This window comes from Hemicordylus capensis, chromosome 10 (genome assembly GCF_027244095.1).
Source record: "Hemicordylus capensis ecotype Gifberg chromosome 10, rHemCap1.1.pri, whole genome shotgun sequence".
In the NCBI taxonomy this organism is placed as follows: Eukaryota; Metazoa; Chordata; class Lepidosauria; order Squamata; family Cordylidae; genus Hemicordylus; species Hemicordylus capensis.
In genome coordinates, this window is record NC_069666.1 from 7365602 (window position 1) to 7384424 (window position 18823).

The 18823-nt window shown below is 47.5% G+C and overlaps 1 protein-coding gene across 1 annotated transcript in view; it reads left to right on the top strand.

The window, feature by feature from the left end:
- AGBL1 (AGBL carboxypeptidase 1) overlaps positions 1-17932 on the top strand; it is a 371201-nt gene extending 353269 nt beyond the window's left edge. The window contains exon 23 of the mRNA XM_053272300.1: positions 15384-17932. Within this exon, the coding sequence (XP_053128275.1) occupies positions 15384-15402 (19 nt within the window). The 3' untranslated portion in view covers positions 15403-17932. The remainder of the gene's footprint in view (positions 1-15383) is intronic.
- The last annotated feature ends 891 nt before the right edge of the window (positions 17933-18823 follow it).

Sequence of the window (18823 nt, forward strand, 5' to 3'; positions counted from 1 at the left end):
TCACATATACACCAAGGCATATCCGGCTTATATCAAGTCATCTAGTCCATCTCTCAGGGCTGCTCAACTTCAGCCCTCCTGCAGATGTTGGCCTACAATTCCCATAACCCTTGGCTATTGGCCACCGTGGCTGGGGATGATGGGAGTTGTAGTCCAAAAACAGCTGGGTGGGCAAAGTTGAGCAGGCCTGGAATCTCGCATCATACAGCATGGTGTAGTGGTTAGAGTGATGGACTAGGACCAGGGAGACCCAAGTTCAAATCCCCATTCAGCCATGAGACTTTCTGACTCTGGGCCAGTCACTTCTCTCTCCGCCTAACCTACTTCACAGGGTTGTTGTGAGGAGAAACTCAAGTATGTAGTACACTGCTCTGGGCTCCTTGGAGGAAGAGCAGTATATAAAATGTAAAAATAAATAAATAAAATGGAGGATAGGTCTATCAATGGCTACAAAAAGAACATCTTCTTTGCTATTAACCACACCGCCCATTGAGATCATCTGGAGAGGTCCGTCTGCATCTGCCACCGGCTCGTCTGGTGGCCACTCAGGGACGGGCCTTCTCCGTTGCTGCCCCGAGGCTTTGGAATGTGCTCCCTAGTGAAATAAGAGCCTCTCCATCTCTTACATCTTTTAAAAAGGCAGTCAAAACACATTTGTTCACCCAGGGTTTAAATTAGATATTGTTTTAACTGTGTTTTAATTGTTTTAACTTTTAAATTTAATTGTTGATATGTTTTAATCTTTTTATTGGTTGTTTTTATCCTCTTGTAAACCGCCCAGAGAACTTGCATCTTGGGTGGTATAAAAATATGTTAAACAAAACAAAACAAAACAAAACAAAACAAATACAAGTCTGGGGGCTATAGGCCACCTAGAGGCAAGAGGCCTCTAAATACCTGTTGCAGGGCAGCAACAGCAAGAGAGAGGGCATCAGTGTTCCTTCTAAGGTGTGTGCATGTGTGCATGCTCACACGTTTTTTGATATTTGCTCAGTTAATTTTAGATCCCACTAAGGTTGAATCAGGAAGGCCCCATTCTGAATGCACGTGCGCACACACTGCCTTGATACTGCTGCCCAGAAGAAAACTCATTCTGCACACTGGATGGCATGCCCTCAACTCTTGCCTCGGCTGTGGGCTTCTCAGAGGCATCTGGTGGGCCATTGTGTGAAACAGGATGCTGGACTGGATGGGCTTCCTTGGGCCTAATCCAGCAGGGCTGTCCTTATGTTATGTTCTGAAGGCTGCATAATTTCAGCCCTCCTGCAATAGCCAGTCATCCTTCTTGACGACTGGCCACTGAGGCAGGGGTTGATAGGAACTCTACAATCACAGCTGGAGGGCTGATGTTGTGCAACTCTGATCTAGTCTAATAGTGTCTACACTGAACGGCAGATGCTCTCCGGGGATCTTCTGCATGCAGAGCAGGTGCTCTGTCTCAGAGCTATGGATGCTCCTGGTGAGCTCCTGCCTTCTGCTGAGAGAGACCATTGATCCAGATAGCTCAGTCTTGTCTGCTCTGACAGGCACCAGCTCCCCAGGATTTCAGACCGGGGTTTTCCCCAGGCCTGCCTAGATGCAGGGATTGAAACTGGGACCTTCTCTGCATGCCATGCTGGTGCTCTATCACTGAACTATGGATGCTCCTGATGAACACAGGAAGCTGCCTTCTCCTGAGACAGACCGTTGATCCAGCTAGCTCAGTCTTGTCACCTCTGACGGGCACTGGCTCTCCAGGGGTTTCCCCCAGGCCTGCCTAGATGCCAGGGATTGAAACTGGGACCATCCCTGCATGCCATGCAGGTGCTCTGTCACTGAACTAAGGATACTCCTAATCAACACAGGGAGCTGCCTTCTGCTGAGACAAACCATTGATCCAGCTAGCTCAGTCTTGTCCACTCTGACCAGCAGCTGCCAGGGAGTGAAACTGGGACCTTCTGGGTGCAAAGCAGATTCTCTATCACTCTGCGATGGTTGTGTCACTTGTTGAGGCACTGCAGTGGCCAGCTAATCAAGGCACAATCTGACAAAGGAGGACCTCTGAATGTAGACCCTCCTATTGGAAACCACCACTGGACACGGTCAGGAGAAGAGAGACCTTGAGTAGACATAATGAATGAACAAATGTGCCTCTCTCATGACACACTAAATAACTGGCAGGAAATAGTCAAAGAGGCAGCATGAATAAATAATTGTATAAGCACAGCGGGAAGGAAGGAAAGCCTGTAGCAACAAGCAGCTTCCAATGAAGCCTCTTTGCTGATCAAACTAGAGGGAAGGGCTTCAGTGGCAGCTTTGATAAGGGTCAGGCCTTATCACATGACCTGGCCCAGCCTATTGCTGCTCATGGCTTCTGCGACACGGGCTGAACATGTCATCTTGCTTTTAGTCCTTCCCTTTAACTCAGGCTTGGTAGCATCGTTGGCCGAAGCCCTGCCAGAAGGTTCTTGGCTAGGATCTGGACCTGCTTCAGGCCTGAGCCGAATATGCGAATATGACAAATTTTATATGCTGTTTTTCAACAAAAGTTCTCCAAAGCAGTTTACATAGAAATAATACGGTACATAAAGAAATAAATGGCTCAAATGGCTCCCTGTCCCCAAGGGCTTGTAATCATGAAAAGGAACATAAGATAGACATCAGCAACAGCCACTGGAGGGACGCTGTGCTGGGCATGGAAAGGGCCAGTTGCTCTCCCCCTGCTCAGTAAAGAGAACTGCCACTTTTAAAAGGAGCCTCTTTGCTCAGTTAGCAGTTGTGTTACCAGCTAGCCAGAAGGAACACGTGGCCTGTCTCTGTCCCTTTAGTACAAGATTCAAGTGCATAAATAAACAGGTGAAGGCATCATAGCATCAAGATGAGCATGAAGGAGGACAACTGGTCTTGTGGTAGCAAGCAACATGACTTGTCCCCTTAGCTAAGCAGGGTCCACCCTGGTTGCCTATGAAAGGGAGGCTAGAAGTGTGAGCACTGGAAGAGATTCCCCTCAGGGGAAGGAGCCGCTCTGGGAAGAGCAGAAGGTTCCAGGTTCCCTCCCTGGCAGCATCTCCAAGATAGGGCTGAGAAAGACTCCTGCCTGAAACCTTGGAGAAGCTGCTGCCAGTCTGTGAAGACAATACTGAGCTAGATAGACCATTGGTCTGACTCAGTATATGGCAGCTTCCTATATTCCTATGATCCGAGGAAGAGCTGTAGCTCACTGGTAGAGCCAGGGGCGGCTCCCCATCAGGCAAAGTGAACCAATGGACTCAAGTGGTAAGTGCATCGGGATGATGAGTACAGGTACCCTGTCCCACCCCCCACTGTGGGCATCACCCACCTGCAGGCTGCTTCTTCATCTCCACTGGGCTCTTGCACACGACCAGGAGGGAGGTGATTTGAGGCTGGCAAGAGTCCTTACTTCATGCAGAACAGATGAGCTGCCATTGGGCTCTGCAACCCCCACTCCCAGACGAGTGGTCTCACCCAAGTCAGATCCTGGCCAGGAATGAAGCAAAGGGGTTGGCCTCGCTCCTGGGAGGCTGGAAGAGTCTCCTCCCTGCCCGGCTTCTGCTGTTGTGGGATGGAGGAGTCATTGAATGAGGCATCCTTTAAACACGGAGGTCTTTCAAAATGATTAATTCAAGCGATAGGCCCATCATTGAGCATGACTGCATTGTCTAGTTCCAGTCTAGCAGGAGGAGGAACAAAAAGGGGGAGAGGGAAATATTTCGGGGGAAGTACACACACAAACACAAGCCCAGTTCTCTTTTCACACCTCCTCCGTCATTCAGGCATGTTTTGCATCGCCCTTCCCATCTTCCCATCATGCACTGCGCCACACCTCGTGCATCTCCTCTCCCCACTGCTCACATTTAGTAGGAATAAGAACATCAAACAAACTGGGATTATAGATGTGTAGCATTTTCTGGTGATGCTCTCCAGCTGTAGAAAGTCCTGTCTATTAAAGGGTTTCAAAAGGACACCTCGCCACAACACTGGTTCCCTCTGTGCAAAGATATGACTTTCGATCCCCCCTTAATACAATCCCCACAAAAAGACTGCCTTGTGGAAAGGGAAGGGGGAGGCAGTTTGCCGCCAAGCTAACCTTTGCTTTTAGCACAGGGTAGGAAAATGTTAAGGTCTGTGTCAGGAATTTGGTGATGCCGCTGACAGTCTAGCTGTGATGGATGTGGCAGCTTGACTGGGTTCCTTCCTTAAGGGTTAGGTTAGATTTCCTAAGGGACCATTGATCCGAAAAACAAGAAAGAAAGGCAAAGCCAAAGCAAAAAGGTGTGGCTTCAAGCAGCGGCCTGAATGGAATTCTAAGCAGAGTGAAAAAATCAAAAATTTCAGCCTGGCCAGAGGTTCTCAAATGTGAATTCCCAGATGTTGTTGGATTACAACTTTCCTTGTCCACTGCCACAATGGTGACCTAGCCTAAGATGGGCTTTGGAGATGAAACAGACAGGCTCTTGAGAGTTAGAATACTGGATTTAAGAGTACTGGGTTCAAGTCACTATTTCTGAGCCCAACATACCTCACAGAGTTGTTGTGAGAATGAAATCTGGGGAAATGATGATTATTTCGAATATTTCGCTGTCAGTATTCAACAAAGTTCTCAAAGTGGTTTACATAGCAAAAAGCATGATACAATGGCTTCCTGTCCCTATAGGGCTCAGTCTTACAGACACAAACAACACAACGCACACACACACCCCCAGCAACATGATTTCTGGGGTGAGTTCCTCTAACACAGGAAGCTGCATTCTACCGAGTCAGACCATTGGTCCATCTCGCTCAGGACTATCTACACAGACTGGCAGCAGCTCTCCAAGGCTTCAGGCGGGCGTCTCTCCCAGCCCTACCTGGAGATGCTGCCGGGGAGTGAACCTGGGGCCTTCTGCATGCAAAACAGATGCCGTGCCACTGGGCCACGGCTCCTCTTTAAACGGAAGAGAGCCATCACTTTACAAGATGCCTCTTTGCCAGTGTTGTAGTTGCAAATTCAGAAGTGCAGGTGCGCCATGACAGTCCCCATGGCCATGCCCACCCCAACAGCCAGAGAAGTCGAAAAGTACCAGCGCTCCGTCCCTGCACACCCACCCTTCCCCTACACCCCTGCTCTTTGCCCAGCTAGGAGGGGTGATTTCCCAACTGCCTCAAGAGGGCCTGAAGATAGTTCTCTGTCCCCAAGGGGCTCACAGTCTTAAAAGGAGCTCAAGGAAGATATCAGCAAAAGCCACTAGGAGCGATGCTATCCTGGAATGAATCAGATTAGTTGCTCTCCTCCTGCTAGATACCAGAGAGTCAGCACTTTCTGTGTTTTCGTTTGGCTTTGAGTACCCTCATCGTCCAATGCAGCTCCTTCTCTAGAACGTGTGGGAAGTTTTTAAAGACACACACACCCCAACTCAAGACATCTTATTGCGAGGAATAAGAAGCTGTCTGCAATAAATCACTACTTCTGCACCTGCTATTCTGCATTTCCTCAAAGAGCTTTACACTTTTAAAGGGCCTAGGGAGGGTTTCACTCCTGGTTTATTTGAAAAGACAAATTGCCACGCAGGGAATAATGGGGATAATATGAGCTCCATGTGCTTTTGCCGAGAATCAGCAGATTTTATAAAGTTCTGTTGCGGGGGGGATCTAAAGTGAAGCAACATGATTTTATGCCATGGATCTGCCAAATTCTGGCATCTCCTTAAAATCAGGGGTATTTGTAGTCAAACCTGGTTTGTCTGCTACTGGTTATCAGCAGTGTGGAGGTGCAGCTGTCATGTGATGATAATTCAATGGCAGCTGTCATCTGAATGCCCCCCACCCCGAATGCCCTTAGAATGATACCATGGTGTGTTGTGATGTACTGTCATTCCAGGGGCCATTCCGGGTTTCGAAAATGGCTACTGCCAATGAGTAGCCAGTCTAAGAAAAGCACCAGTGATCTTGAGAAAGTCTTAAAGATAAAAAATTCAAACAAACGGCTGCTGCTGCCACTACCAATCAGAACATCCTTTACACCCCCTGAAACCCTTTGAATAATAATAAAAGGCCTCTCTGAAAAATTGATGCTTGCCTACCAGCTCCGCCCAGTCACCATCTGTGAATTTGGAAGGGGAGATGCTCTCTCAACCCTAATCTTTATTGTATTTTAAACATGGTTTTATGCCACTTGAGGGCCTTTCCCTCAAGTGGAGGGAAAACAATAATACCCAGTCCCTATAAAACAATAATACCCAGCTCCTTCAAAATTTCTTCATAGGAAACCAAATTCGGTGAGGCATGTGAAGGAGCAGGAGAAAACCAGAGAAGGGAAGTGTAAGTGGAGATATAATCACTGTCTGCAAATGCGAAGGACTGCCACATGGAAAAAGGAGATGATGTTTTCTCTGTTGCTCTCAATCTGATGGGTTGAAATTAGAAAGAAGTACAGGTGTGCGTGGAACCAGTTTCGCCGGTTCGGTTTGAATCTGAACCAGATTCGAATTGACCTGGCCTGGTCCTGGTCTAACTGAACAGGTTCAGGGGATATACTTGTAAAGTATACTTGTTTAAAGTGTTTACTTTATGGAGTGTTTACTTTAAACAAGTATACGTGTTTACTTTACAATTAAAGAGAAAGAGGCATTCGCTAAGGCAGGAGGGGTGATAGAAAGGCACCTGTGGCGATGGGTACATTGGCATCAGAGGTGGTGGCAAGAGTTCCTGCAACCCCTCCCCAGTGACCTCCTGCCCATTCCAGCTGCAGCCTGGTTTGGGCCTCTGCACATGCGTGGAGGACAGAACTAAGCCACCACCAAGCCACACTTGGGGCCATGCCAGGCGAGTGGCGGAGAGCAGTGGCACTGGTAAGGAGCTCCTTACCTCTCTCGCTGCCACTGCCCGGCTGCCCCTGTTCATCCCAAGCCAGTCTGCTCAAACAGAGCCCGTTCGGTTTGATCACAGATCGAATCACCCCCCCCCAGTTTGGTCTGTTATCAAACCTCTGAACCGGCCCCGGTTCATGGCAAAGCGGTTCAGGATGGAGCATCTGTGCACACCCCTACAGGGAAGCAGATTTTGGTTAGACACCAGGACAAATTTCCTAACTGCAAGAGCTGTTTGAAGATGGAACAGGCTCCTTCAGGGAGCAGTGGACTCTCCCTTCGAACTTTGCAAACCGAGGGTGGATGGCCATCTGGCAGAGATGCTGTCGCCGTTTCCTGCCCTGAGCAAGGGGTTAGACTAGCAGACTTCCAGGATACCTACCAATTCTGAAGTCCCTGTGAAAATATAATCACAAAACATTGGCACTGTAACACTGTGACCCGCAACACTCTTATGCGGTCAAGAAGGGGCAAAAAACCATGAAATTTGCAGATGGATAGGAACTTTAATGGACGCTTTAGCTACAAGCTTGCATTGGGCTGTAAGTTATCTCTCTGTCTTCCTGCGCACACAAGCAATATTCGAATGGACGTAATTGTCTTGTGCAAGCAGCAGGACATTCATATTAGTCTGACAGGAGAAAGACAAGCTTTGACCCTCATTCCAGGGAAGGACTCTCTAAGCTCACTCCTGCAAGCTTCTTCTTCCCCTTCGTCAGTGGACTCGGCTAAGCTCGGCTCCTAATGGGGAAACCAGCAACCCAGCTGCTCTGTCTGGAGGCCTGAGCATTAACTGCGGATCTTCGAGGAATTAGTTGTTGCCAGAAGTTAACAATCTGTTTATTAGTTAGTGAGTCCCATGCGGAGGCTGTTGCTGCCTGACAAGGGAATGCCATTGCTGTTCTCAGCTCTACTTAATGGGCCATTTTATTGGTGGTGGTGGGGATTTATTCCCCTGGGGTTCCTCCAAGGAGGCATGGCTGGGTATGATGGAGAGCACTGTGAACAGTGACAGATCTCAGGATGGAGTAAAAGCAACAGGATCAGAAGGTGAGAGATGGTGGAGGGAGGGGCTTGAACGCGGAGCTAACTGTCATGGCCCATCATCACGGCCTTGTGTCCATCCTGGATGAAACCTCTGATGAGGATGAGGATGGAGTACAGGACCCCAAGGTGGTACAGCCGTCCTTGGAAGACCCAGGATCCTTGGGGGACCCTGCACCTCAAGATGTCTCTGCTAACTGAGCAAAGAGGTGCCTTTACAAAGTGGTGATTCTATTCAGCGGGGGGAGAGCAACCTATCCAGCCCCAGCACAGCATCCCTCCAGTGGCTGCTGTTTGTGTCTATCTTATGTTCCTTTTCAAGATCGTGAGCCCTTTGGGGACAGGGAGCTATTTCATCCTTCCATCCATCCATCCATTCATCCATCCATCCATTTATATCTATGTAAACAGCTTTTGGGACTTCTGTTGAAAAGTGGTATATAGATATTCATCATATTCATATTTGTATGTCACCCAGCCACCCACACCCTCAGCCCGTTATCAGGCCACAGGATGCTGCATTGCCTCCAGAATCAGAATCAGAGCAGTCCACAAGGGAATCAGACAAAACATTGTACTCGTCAAGCTATGCTGATACATTGATAGTCAGGACTTTCACCTCTCACCAGGCATCATTTTTCACTCGCCACAGACTAGCAGACTAGTGGATTTCTGCAGCCCTGAGGTGCTTGTCTTTCCTTGCACCCCCCCCCCCCCACAGCCACCCTTGGGAACAGGGAAAGCAGTATGGCACCATTTTGCATTCCTTACTTTGCAGGCCAGCCATGAGGGGGCGCTGTGCTGACTGAGAACTGGGCCACCATCTGACACCTAAAGTGTCCCACTCCACCCAGCCAGCCTTTAACATGCCTCCTGACCCTAACATGCCACCAGCTTAATACCCATTGTCAAGTCCTTGTTGACTGAGCATGTGATAATATGATTTATTTTTTTAGAGCAATATCATATCTTGCCTTCAGCATACTTTTTCATGGTGGCTCTCCCTTCTCACGGGAGACGATTCCAAAAGGTATATTTCATTGTCAAACCAAATTTTCTACTTACTCCCTTTAATGTGTTCCCCCAACCCCCACCTTTCACACTTCCACCACCTTGCTACTTATTTCTGTCACCTGATACTCCACACACTTCACAAGACCATTACCTTCTTGGCACATAACATGTTTCAAATATTTGGAGACGTTTATCATCTCCCTACCCTCCATCATTTTCCTGCCAACCTTGGCATATTTAGTTATTTTAATCTTTCCTCATAAGTCATCCTTCTCAGCATCTGTAACTCATTTGTGATGCTCTTCCTTGAATTCCTTCCAATTTGTCTGTGCCTAAAGCATTTTCCTCTGCATCTCTAATAAAAGATCTGGTGGAGAGAAGTCCCCCCCACCCATAAAAAGGATTTGGGTTACAAATTGGTAATAGGTAACATTTCCATAGCTCCTTCCTGGTGCTCAGAGCCCTTCAATCATTGGCTCTGTGAAGTGCAAGACATGTAGGCTGCATTCATATGTAACATGGAACCATGGGTCCAATGGACCCATGTTTCCACTCTCCCCCACTCTCCTGTCTGCATTCAGATGACAGGAAGAGCTCCCTCTCTGCAGTCAGCGAGACTGCAGAGAGGAGGGGCAACTGGTGTTTCAGGCTTCATTCCTGTCCTTGAAGGACAGCCTGCACAGCCCATCATGCAAGGGGAGAGGGAGGAGTTTCCTCCCTCAGCTCCTGTCCAGGGGAATCCAACCTCCAGTGCTTCATTCAGGTTCAATTGAGACCCCGCTGAACACCAATTTTGAGCAGCTAAACTTACAACAAACCAAGGGTTCAAATTGGAGTCTCTGGAGCAAAACCTCAGGCTGTGGAAGGAACAGGACCAGAGTTGCACGCATTCGGACATAACGGTTGGGAAACCTCTGGCCCCTGCAACTCCAGTTCCCCGTTATGTGCAAATGTGGCCGTATATTGTCCTAGTGTAAAAACATTGTACAGTTGTGCTAAAAATGGGTGGGGTTTTTTGGAATTATGCTCTTGTACTCTTGTACTATATGGCTCTTGTGAAAATGTTCTTTTCATAGCAGATCTGTTCTGCAAGCACACAGTAGCACCACACTAGCCTGGGACTCCAGACTTTGTGCAGGTAGTTAGCACAATGGCCTTACGCTTATGCGGCCTTCCACAGGCACATAGGAAGCTGCCATATACTGAGTCAGACCCTTGGTCCATCTTGCTCAGTATTGTCTACACTGACTGGCAGCAAGGGTTTCAGGTAGGAGTGTCTCCCATCTGTACCTGGAGATGCCAAAGATTGAACCTGCGGCTTTCTGCATGCAAAACAGATGCTCTGTCCCTGAAGTACGGCCCTTTCACCTAATGGGAATATCTGACAGTACTTCAAATAAGACTATATACTGGTGATGAAATACACATTGCACCGCTCCAAAGATAAACTTCAAATGACCTCTTGATAGGGCCAGTTGCTCTCCCCTTGCTAAACATAAGAGAATCACCACTTTAAAAGGTGCCTCTTTGCTCAGTTAGCTGAGAATGTCCTTCTCCATCCTTAGCACAGCACCCCCTAGTGGTTATTGCCGGTGTCTACCTTGTGTTCTTTTTTTAGATTGTGAGCCCTTTAAGGATAAGGAACCACTTTATGTACTATTTATTTCTTGATGCAAACTGCTTTGAGAACTTTGCTGGGAAAGTGGTATAGGAATATTCAGTGATTGCAGTCGTTGTAACCTTCTGAATTTACGCAATTGACATGTGGCCTTATCAGATCCACTTCGGTGGTGAGCTATGCCAGAACCCAGAAGAACAGGCTCATCCCTGCTCATTCTTAGGGAGAGAACCAAATGCATGGGCAGCTCCGCTAATTAGATGGCTGCGTCCCCCAGAGTCCTTTGCTTCTGCCACTCATCTTCTCCCCTTCACCAAGGTTTGTTGATTTGTTTGCTCTTCTCACTCTCCCGCCTCCTACTTAACGATCTCTTTACGGCATTTATTTCTACAAGGATAACGATAGATAATAATAGCCCTTTTTGTTTGTTAATTGATCGTGATGCCTTTGTTGCAGTTTTATGTTCAAAATTCATCTTTTAATTCCCCCTTTCCATTTGAGCAAAATTGCTTAATTTTATTTAATAACCTTGCTCATAGGGTTGTATGTGTTTTTCCTTCCCCAGGATAAAAAAGATGCCTCTTGAATATTTAATCTGGCTCCCCTTGGCTTGTTCTGGTTGTTGTCCATTCATTTGCCTTTTAATTATAAAGAGACACACTCAGAGAGGAAGATTAAGACGGGAACCCGGGAAGGGAGCGAGCGGGCGGCCGTCGTGTTTTCCTACCCCGGCTGGGGAAGATAAGGCATAGGAAGCTCCTCCCGTTCCACCTGTTCATTATTCCATTCAGATGGAGCATTAATAAGAGGTTGGGAAGAAAGGGAAGCTGGCGCCTGGTGGGGCTGAGATGCCAACTCTCTCCTCCTCACTTTGTGAATCAGCCTCTCAGGAGGCGTTGCCAAGGCCTAGCTGTTCCCAAAGAGGAGACTTAATATGCGCCATTGTGTCAAAAGCTGAGGAGTGGTACAAAGAGATAACCAGAGTCCTCCCGCACTAATTACCTGTGCCCAATAGAAGCCCAAGCTCCCTTCATATCATTAAAAGAAAGAAAGGAGTCTCTCGCAGCCATCAATGGAATGACAGTTCTGCAAGAGCTAAAGGGATCGAACAGCACTTGGGGGAAAAAACAACCATATTTCAATGTCTGGTGATTCACCAAGCTGAGTACAGTACACTGGACTCAGATTGTGACCTGTCAGGTGCTCAGCAATCTCCTCTTTCCGCAGTCCACAAAAGGCAGCAGAAGAGGAGGTTGACGAAGGCTCTGGTGGGCCACAGGTTATGCCTAATGGGCTGGGTTCAAGTTTGACCTCGTTCAGTATTCAACATTCTCTGATCTTGATTGCAGCTATTCAATCCTTCTCCTGATACTTTGGCACCCCATCCCCCGCTTCTGATGACTTCTTCCCACTAACCTGGTCACATAACTGATTCTAACTGATCCCAACTGATCCCAGGCAATCAGGGATCCCATAATGAGTAGAATGACACTATGTATATCACCGAGGGCAAATGAAGTCAATTCAGAGAGAGGGCGATGTCTCAGATCAGGCAAACACTTTTGAACCAATCACCCAAAATTTGGAAGAGGGGACAAATGGACAGCCCTTTCCTCCTCCTTCCCAAAGGCTACTTAAATACCTGGATATTTATGCCTAAATCTAAATCAAGCCATGGGTGTTTGTCCACTACTAAGACTGATATTCTAAAATATTGATCATTTGAACTACCTCCTAGTATTCCTCTGTGATGGCACCTTACTCCCTTCAAACCTTTCATTAAAACCCACATTTTCTGTGAAGTATTTGGACCAACCCCTAGTTCCCATATCCCACTGTCACTAAGCATAAATACATGGAAATGAAATAATTGCTCATACTTCTCCTGTGTACCCTTGCCTCTACTTTTCTCCCCTTACTAAACCTCTTTCATCTCAGTTTTAGACTGTGAGCCCCTTGGGGCAGGAATCTTTCTTCCCTGACCCAAAGAAAGAACAATGCTTTGGATGGTGATAGATAGATAGATAGATTTACTTTTTACAATCTCTCATTTCCGTTGTTGCTCAGTTGTGGAGATCAGTCTGCCCAATTTGGCATTTTTGTTTGTTCACTTTTGTTTTATCCATTCAAGAAATGGGATGTGACTAAGAATGAAATTTAAAAGGTTTTGTTCTTTCACAACCAACAGTTTCTCTTTGCCCGGGGAGGGTGATTGCTGAATGGTAAATATTTGCCCCTTGAAAAAGGATTTTGCATTTGCTAGGAAATCCATTTCCTGGATTCTTTTGTAGCATAAACCCATTTTTTTGATTCTGTAAGCCAGAACAAATCCTATGTTTCAGTATCTTATCAGCATTATATAAATGACAGCAAGTGGGATTCTAAATTTTCAGCTGTTTTGCCCTGGTGCTTCATTAGCTTCTCTCCAACCCTCACTGTGTTTTTGTTTGTTTGTTCTGCTTAGTGAATAAGTACATACATATATTTTGTTTGCCATTGGGAGACCCCCCAGGTTGACTTGGTGGGGGTGATGCCTCAAAAAGTGCAGCCCCAGTTCAGCAGGGAGTTCCTGGGCATGCGGGGTGACATGCCCAGTGGGTATTTGCCCTCCTCATTAGAGGTGTGGCTCATTCCTACCCATTAGGGGTGTGCACAAAACTGGAAAACCTGGTTTGGTTCTAGTAGAACTGGACTCAAACCGAACTGGGTCTGTGCACACTAGAGCTGGGCCCAGTCTGGCTGTAGTCCGAACCAGTTCGGGCCCAACTGGTCAGGGGAGGAGGATGAGTTAAAAGAATTAAAATGGCAGACTTACCACCATTGTGGGGCTTTGGGGGTGCTTCTGTAGCTACAGGGGGTATCCTGATGTTCCCCCTCCTCCCAGAGGCCTCCCCCCAGTCATTTTTGGCCCATTATGGTCCTCTTTGAGGTGGTGGTGATGATTTTGGAGGATGCTGAGCATGCCCACTGGCCATCTGCATGTCTGGGTCATGACCCCGTCCATGCAGATGGCCAGTGGGCATGCTCAGCATCCTCCAAAATGGCCACTGCCACTGCAGAGAGGTCCATAACAGGCCCAAAATGGCCCATAATGGACCAAAATGGCCCCAAAATGGTCTGGTAATGGCCCCAAAGGGGCTGAAAATAGGGGGGGGAGTGGGGGAGGAGAAACATCAGGAGACCCCCCCCCCGGCCACAGCAGCACCCCCCAAAGCCCCACAATGGTGGTGAGTCTGGCATTAAATAAAACCAACAACAACAAACCCGAACTGACCCTGGACCAGCCTGGCAGGTTTGGCTCATCCTCAAGCCGAACCAGGCCCAGTCTGGCTTGAGGGTGAGCTGTTGAGCCAGGCCAGTTCGAGTGTGAGCCATCTTGACCGCAAGGCAGCTTGCACATCCCTGTTCGCCATGCCAGCTTCTTGTAAACCCCCCTACAAGGAAGTTCCCTCTCTCAGGCTGGAGTGGGGATCATGCAGACATCAGGAAGGGCTCCATCTGGAGCATCCCTCCTGGTTGTTCCCAGCTTTTTGAAAGTTAGTATTGGGGACAATCTCTCTCACCTTTCTCAGTCCCGGGGATCCCCTTTTTCTCTGTTCTTGCCCTGCTCCTTTTCACTACATTTGGCTAATAGCAGTCCCCCCCCCCCCGCCCCGATCATTTCTGATGTTATCCTGTTCCACACAGGGTTAAAAACGAGGCTGAGAGTTCTTCTAGATTAAGTTTCTGGATACTGCTCAGAGTCCCAGGAGGGATGCAGATATTGGATAGTTCCAAGGGGAGCACAGTCAGGTAAAGAAGTCAGGACCTTGGATAGTTCTGAGCAGGCAAGAAAGAGCTGGCTCCAATGTTGCTCCAGCAAACATTTGGAACTGACTAAAGTTGTAGTCACCTTAAGTGGCGCAGTGGGGAAATGCTTGACTAACAAGCAGAAGGTTGCCGGTTCGATTCCCCACTGGTACTATATCGGGCAGCAGCGATGTAGGAAGATGCTGAAAGGCATCAACTCATACTGCGTGGGAGGAGGCAATGGTAAACCCCTCCTGTATTCTACCAAAGACAACCCCAGGGCTCTGTGGGCGCCAGGAGTCAAAATCAACTTGATGGCACACTTTACCTTTAAAGTTGTATGTAGCTGCTCCCAGGCCGAGGAGTTTAACCCTGCCTTTCTGTGGGAAGGCTCTGTGGCTTAAAGGGGCATCGTTCACTTATGACTACTTCCAATGAAATTAATGTCCTATTGATTTCAATGGGAGTATGCAGTGCTCATTTTCTGGGGCCTGTCAGTCAGGCTGAGGGCAGGCATATGCTAAGCTTCAAGCATGTAGTCAGCCAATCAGGAGTAGAGGAGGAGGGTCTTCACCCTCCTCCCTCTGCTTCTAAAGTGGACACATCACTGAAGACACATTGGCTTCAAGCCAGTGATCCACAGATGGGGAAGAAAATAGTGCTGCTGCAGCCAGGGGGAACAGTTGAGCTCTGAGCCGCCCTGGAAGCCCTCCCAGGACCCTTAGGGGGGCACTATGGCCCCCTGTTGGGAATGCCTGCTCCCAGCTGTCCAACACAAAATATTGTTCCTGTCTAGAGAGGAAACTATGGAAAGGGGAGCCATTAAGGGATACAAATAAAAACCTCCTCCCCATGAAAGACACAGCTGTGTTTGACCAAAAGAAGTCGAGGCAAATGTATTTTCCAATGGTGCCTAGGATGAAAAGGAGCTACGGAAAGTGTAAATAGGCATTTGATCCTCATTCAGAGTGGCATTATTTATTTCTTACAAGAACAATGAAAATGCTCCTGTGTTTGGAGCTTGGCAGCTCCTTTAACATTGTTTGCATTTATTGCTATTGCTGTCTTTTCAGCTCAGCGTTTCTTGGTTGATGTTGCTGTGGGCTGCTTATCTCCTGCGGGAGGATTCGTGCAATCCTTCAGTGCCATTCCCAGCAAACAATTGCGTGTTGTATCCAAGAAGTAGCAAGGCACAACACTGAAGCAGGGGTGTTGAGAAATGTGTCACGTCTTGCGAAGCATCCACACACCTTGCAGAACTGGCAGTCAGAGACGAAACCAAGATTTCCTTTTCTTTATTCATCAGAACTTTGTATCCTCTCCTGAGGTTGAAACTCAGGGTAACAGCTTTTGTTTCTTTGCCGGTAACTAGGGTTGGAACCATCACTTCTCCAAGAGAAAACAGTAAGGATACTTAGCATTTGTGTCACACTTCCAAAGATGTACTTGCATTACCATGTTATTTTTACAACAATTCTGGATTACTGGACTTGATGGGCCCATGATCTCATCCAGTAGGAACCCAGGAAGAGCCCTCCTTGCCACTCAGGAGGGTCCAGTCTCTATAGAGGAAACTGCCTTATACCAAGTCAGACACTTGGTCCATCTCTCTCAGTATTGTCTACACTGACTGGCAGCAGCTCTCCAAGGTTTCAGACAGGAATTTTTCCAGCCCTACCTGGAGATGCTGCCAGGGACTGAATTTTGAACCTTTAGCATGCAAATCAGGAGGCCTACGGGGTTTCGGATGGGTATAAGCAAAGCAGATGGTCTTCCACTTAGCTTTGGTTCTTCCCTAAGTATCCCTGTTCTTACCAGGAAATTAAACAGAAGCTTAGTATTTTCCAGACAACTAAGATGCACAGAGAAAGAGGAAACAACAACAACAACAACAACAACAACAACAATAATATACTCTACATCCATTTATTACCTGCAGCAAAATCTGATAGGTGGCAAAGATGTTTGAAGATGTTATCTAATCTTGGGCACAATAACCTCCAGGACTTTAACCACAAATCTGTCATCCTTGATTCTCCTAGCAAGAGCATTAATCTAGTGAGAACATCCTATAAAAGGGGACTGGCTGACGGAAAGTTTCCCTATATATCTGAAATACTGTACATGGTGCAAAATGTATTGAACACCTAAGTTTAATATATGTGGCAATATCAGAAAGCAGTTGGAGGGGGGGAGTCACTCCTTTATGAAATCTTTCAAAGCTGAGCTGTTTTTCCTGCTGTTTAAAATATATGGTGAGTGCTTGTACAGGTGACACCACATCTTGAATACGTTAACTTCCCTGCCACGTTAAAAATATATTGAGCCAGATTCATCATCTCAAGCAGAAGCAGCAGCACCTTTTGTGTTAGTAATCTTAATGACAAAAGGAAATTGCTCTTCCCACATTATCTAGCATTATCCGCTTTGGGCAGATGGGGAAAAGAAACCTCAACCCCAACTGCCGAGCTCTTCAGTCTGTTGCAGTAGGGCACTGCAGTGTATAAGTGTTAGCTCAAATCCAGGAAGTCGCCAATTAAAATTAGGGCTGCATCAAAAGACTCAATGGCCATATTCGCTAGTAACACGAAACTGGTATGTCTGAATTCAGGCAACTGCAGTTTTGCTGGGAAAGGAACCCACCATTTCCCTCTCTGGACATCGAATTGTACCTTCAGTTGGTAGTACGTTTCTCCACCTTGACCTCCAGTTCTGCAGTTCCAGCATTACGTCCAAATGTGGCACTGCAGTCTGGCTCTATTGCAGTGGAGTTGAGGGAGGAGGTTCCTCCTTCTTTCTGGCTCCTATTGGCTGCAGGACCTGTCCTTCAGTCAAGAAGGAAGTCCAGGCAGACAGTTTCCCCTCCTCTCTGGAGTCAGAAAGACTGCAGAGAGGGAGCTCTCCGCAACCTCCAAATTCGGATGGGGGAGCAGGAGGAGGGGGGAGCAGAACCACGGGTGCATGGGACCCGGAGTGGTCGTCCAATATCTGCAGGAGGGCTTAAGTTGATCAGCCCTGCTCTAAAATCATGGAGTACCACTCTCTGGGGAGGGCTGCCAGTCTGTGTTGACAAAAACCGTGCTCAGTATAAGGCAGCTTCATAGGCAATATAGCGGTTTGTCTTTTCTTGGTACAGAATTTGGATTGTTTAAATATTTGTCATATTTAAAATTTTGGCACAAAGCAGATATAGCCCTGAATGCGAGTTTGGCCCACTGGGATATTTTTGTGTGTCAAAAACATGACACTGAATCCCACCCTTCAGAGGTTCCCATTCAGCACCTATTTCCACCATTGTCTGTCTCAGCCAGAGACCTGAATTTAGAGCGGTTTTCTAGGCAAAGCAACCTCCTGACTCCCACACTGTTTATTAATAGCCGCAATGCCTGCACAATAATAAGCACTTGAAATGTGTTTTTTCTCCCCTTGTAAGAGCTTTAATGATGCAAAGATTAAGCACATTCGGGGCCAAGCCAATGGAGTCTCAACTAGGGATAGATCTCTTCTATTAACTAATTATCTTCCCGTGCCCTCATGTAGCTGCGGCAGTGTGTTTTCTGTTTAAAAAATATGATTAGTCCTGTTTCTCTATTATCCCAATTAAAGAATTTAATTCCTAGAATTATTTCAGACTCTCATTTTGCAGTGAGATGTAGCTCGGGCTTTTGTACAGCACCACTTCCAGGCTTTCCGTATCCAAATTTGGCTGAATCAGGTTGGGCATTCCTTGAAATTGCCCCTAAAGCTGGTTTGCGGGTTGCCTTGCTATACACATCAGCTGCCCATCTCAAGCTGCCATCCTGGGGCCTAGGGGGGAGGAAGTATGATACCCATAGAGACTCTCAATCTCCTGTTTCCTCTGGGGCCATAGCTCAGTGGTAGAGCATCTGCTTTGAAGTGGTGGAGAATCTCCTCTGCATCCAGTCCAGGGACAGAGTCACCATTGGGCGTCAGGGTTCAAAGAACTTGGGCCACCGCCTCTCAGGGGCCGCGCCTTGTGGTCCTGACTCTCCCCACATCTGACATCAGATGCGGGGGGCATGGCTAAGCACTCCCGGTGTCTGAGATCAGATGCAAGGGGCGGGGCAAGGGGGGCCGTGGTGTTGGACAAACATGGGCCACTTCTGGCCTTCCTCCACCAATGATCCAGTCCTACCTGGAGAGGGCTGGGAAAGTAGGAATGGGGAAGACTCCTGCCCGAAACTTTAGAGAACCACTGTCAGTCAGTGCAGTGCAGACAATAGATGGACCAATGGTCTGACTCGGTATATGATCACTTCCCAGTGGTGTAGCGACCATTGGCAAGGGTCTGGGGGCCAGACAAATTGGTTAAAATTCATTAAAGCAATCTTCCCATTCATATTCCTGAACATTTCATATGCAGCGCAACACTTCCCCTGCTTCCTGGAAATGATGTTCGATTCCTGGACCCACACGTGGCAACCCTACTTGAGAGGCAACCCCATGGACTGTGTATTAAGTCTTCCAACCTAGAAGTGACCCGGGCATGAAT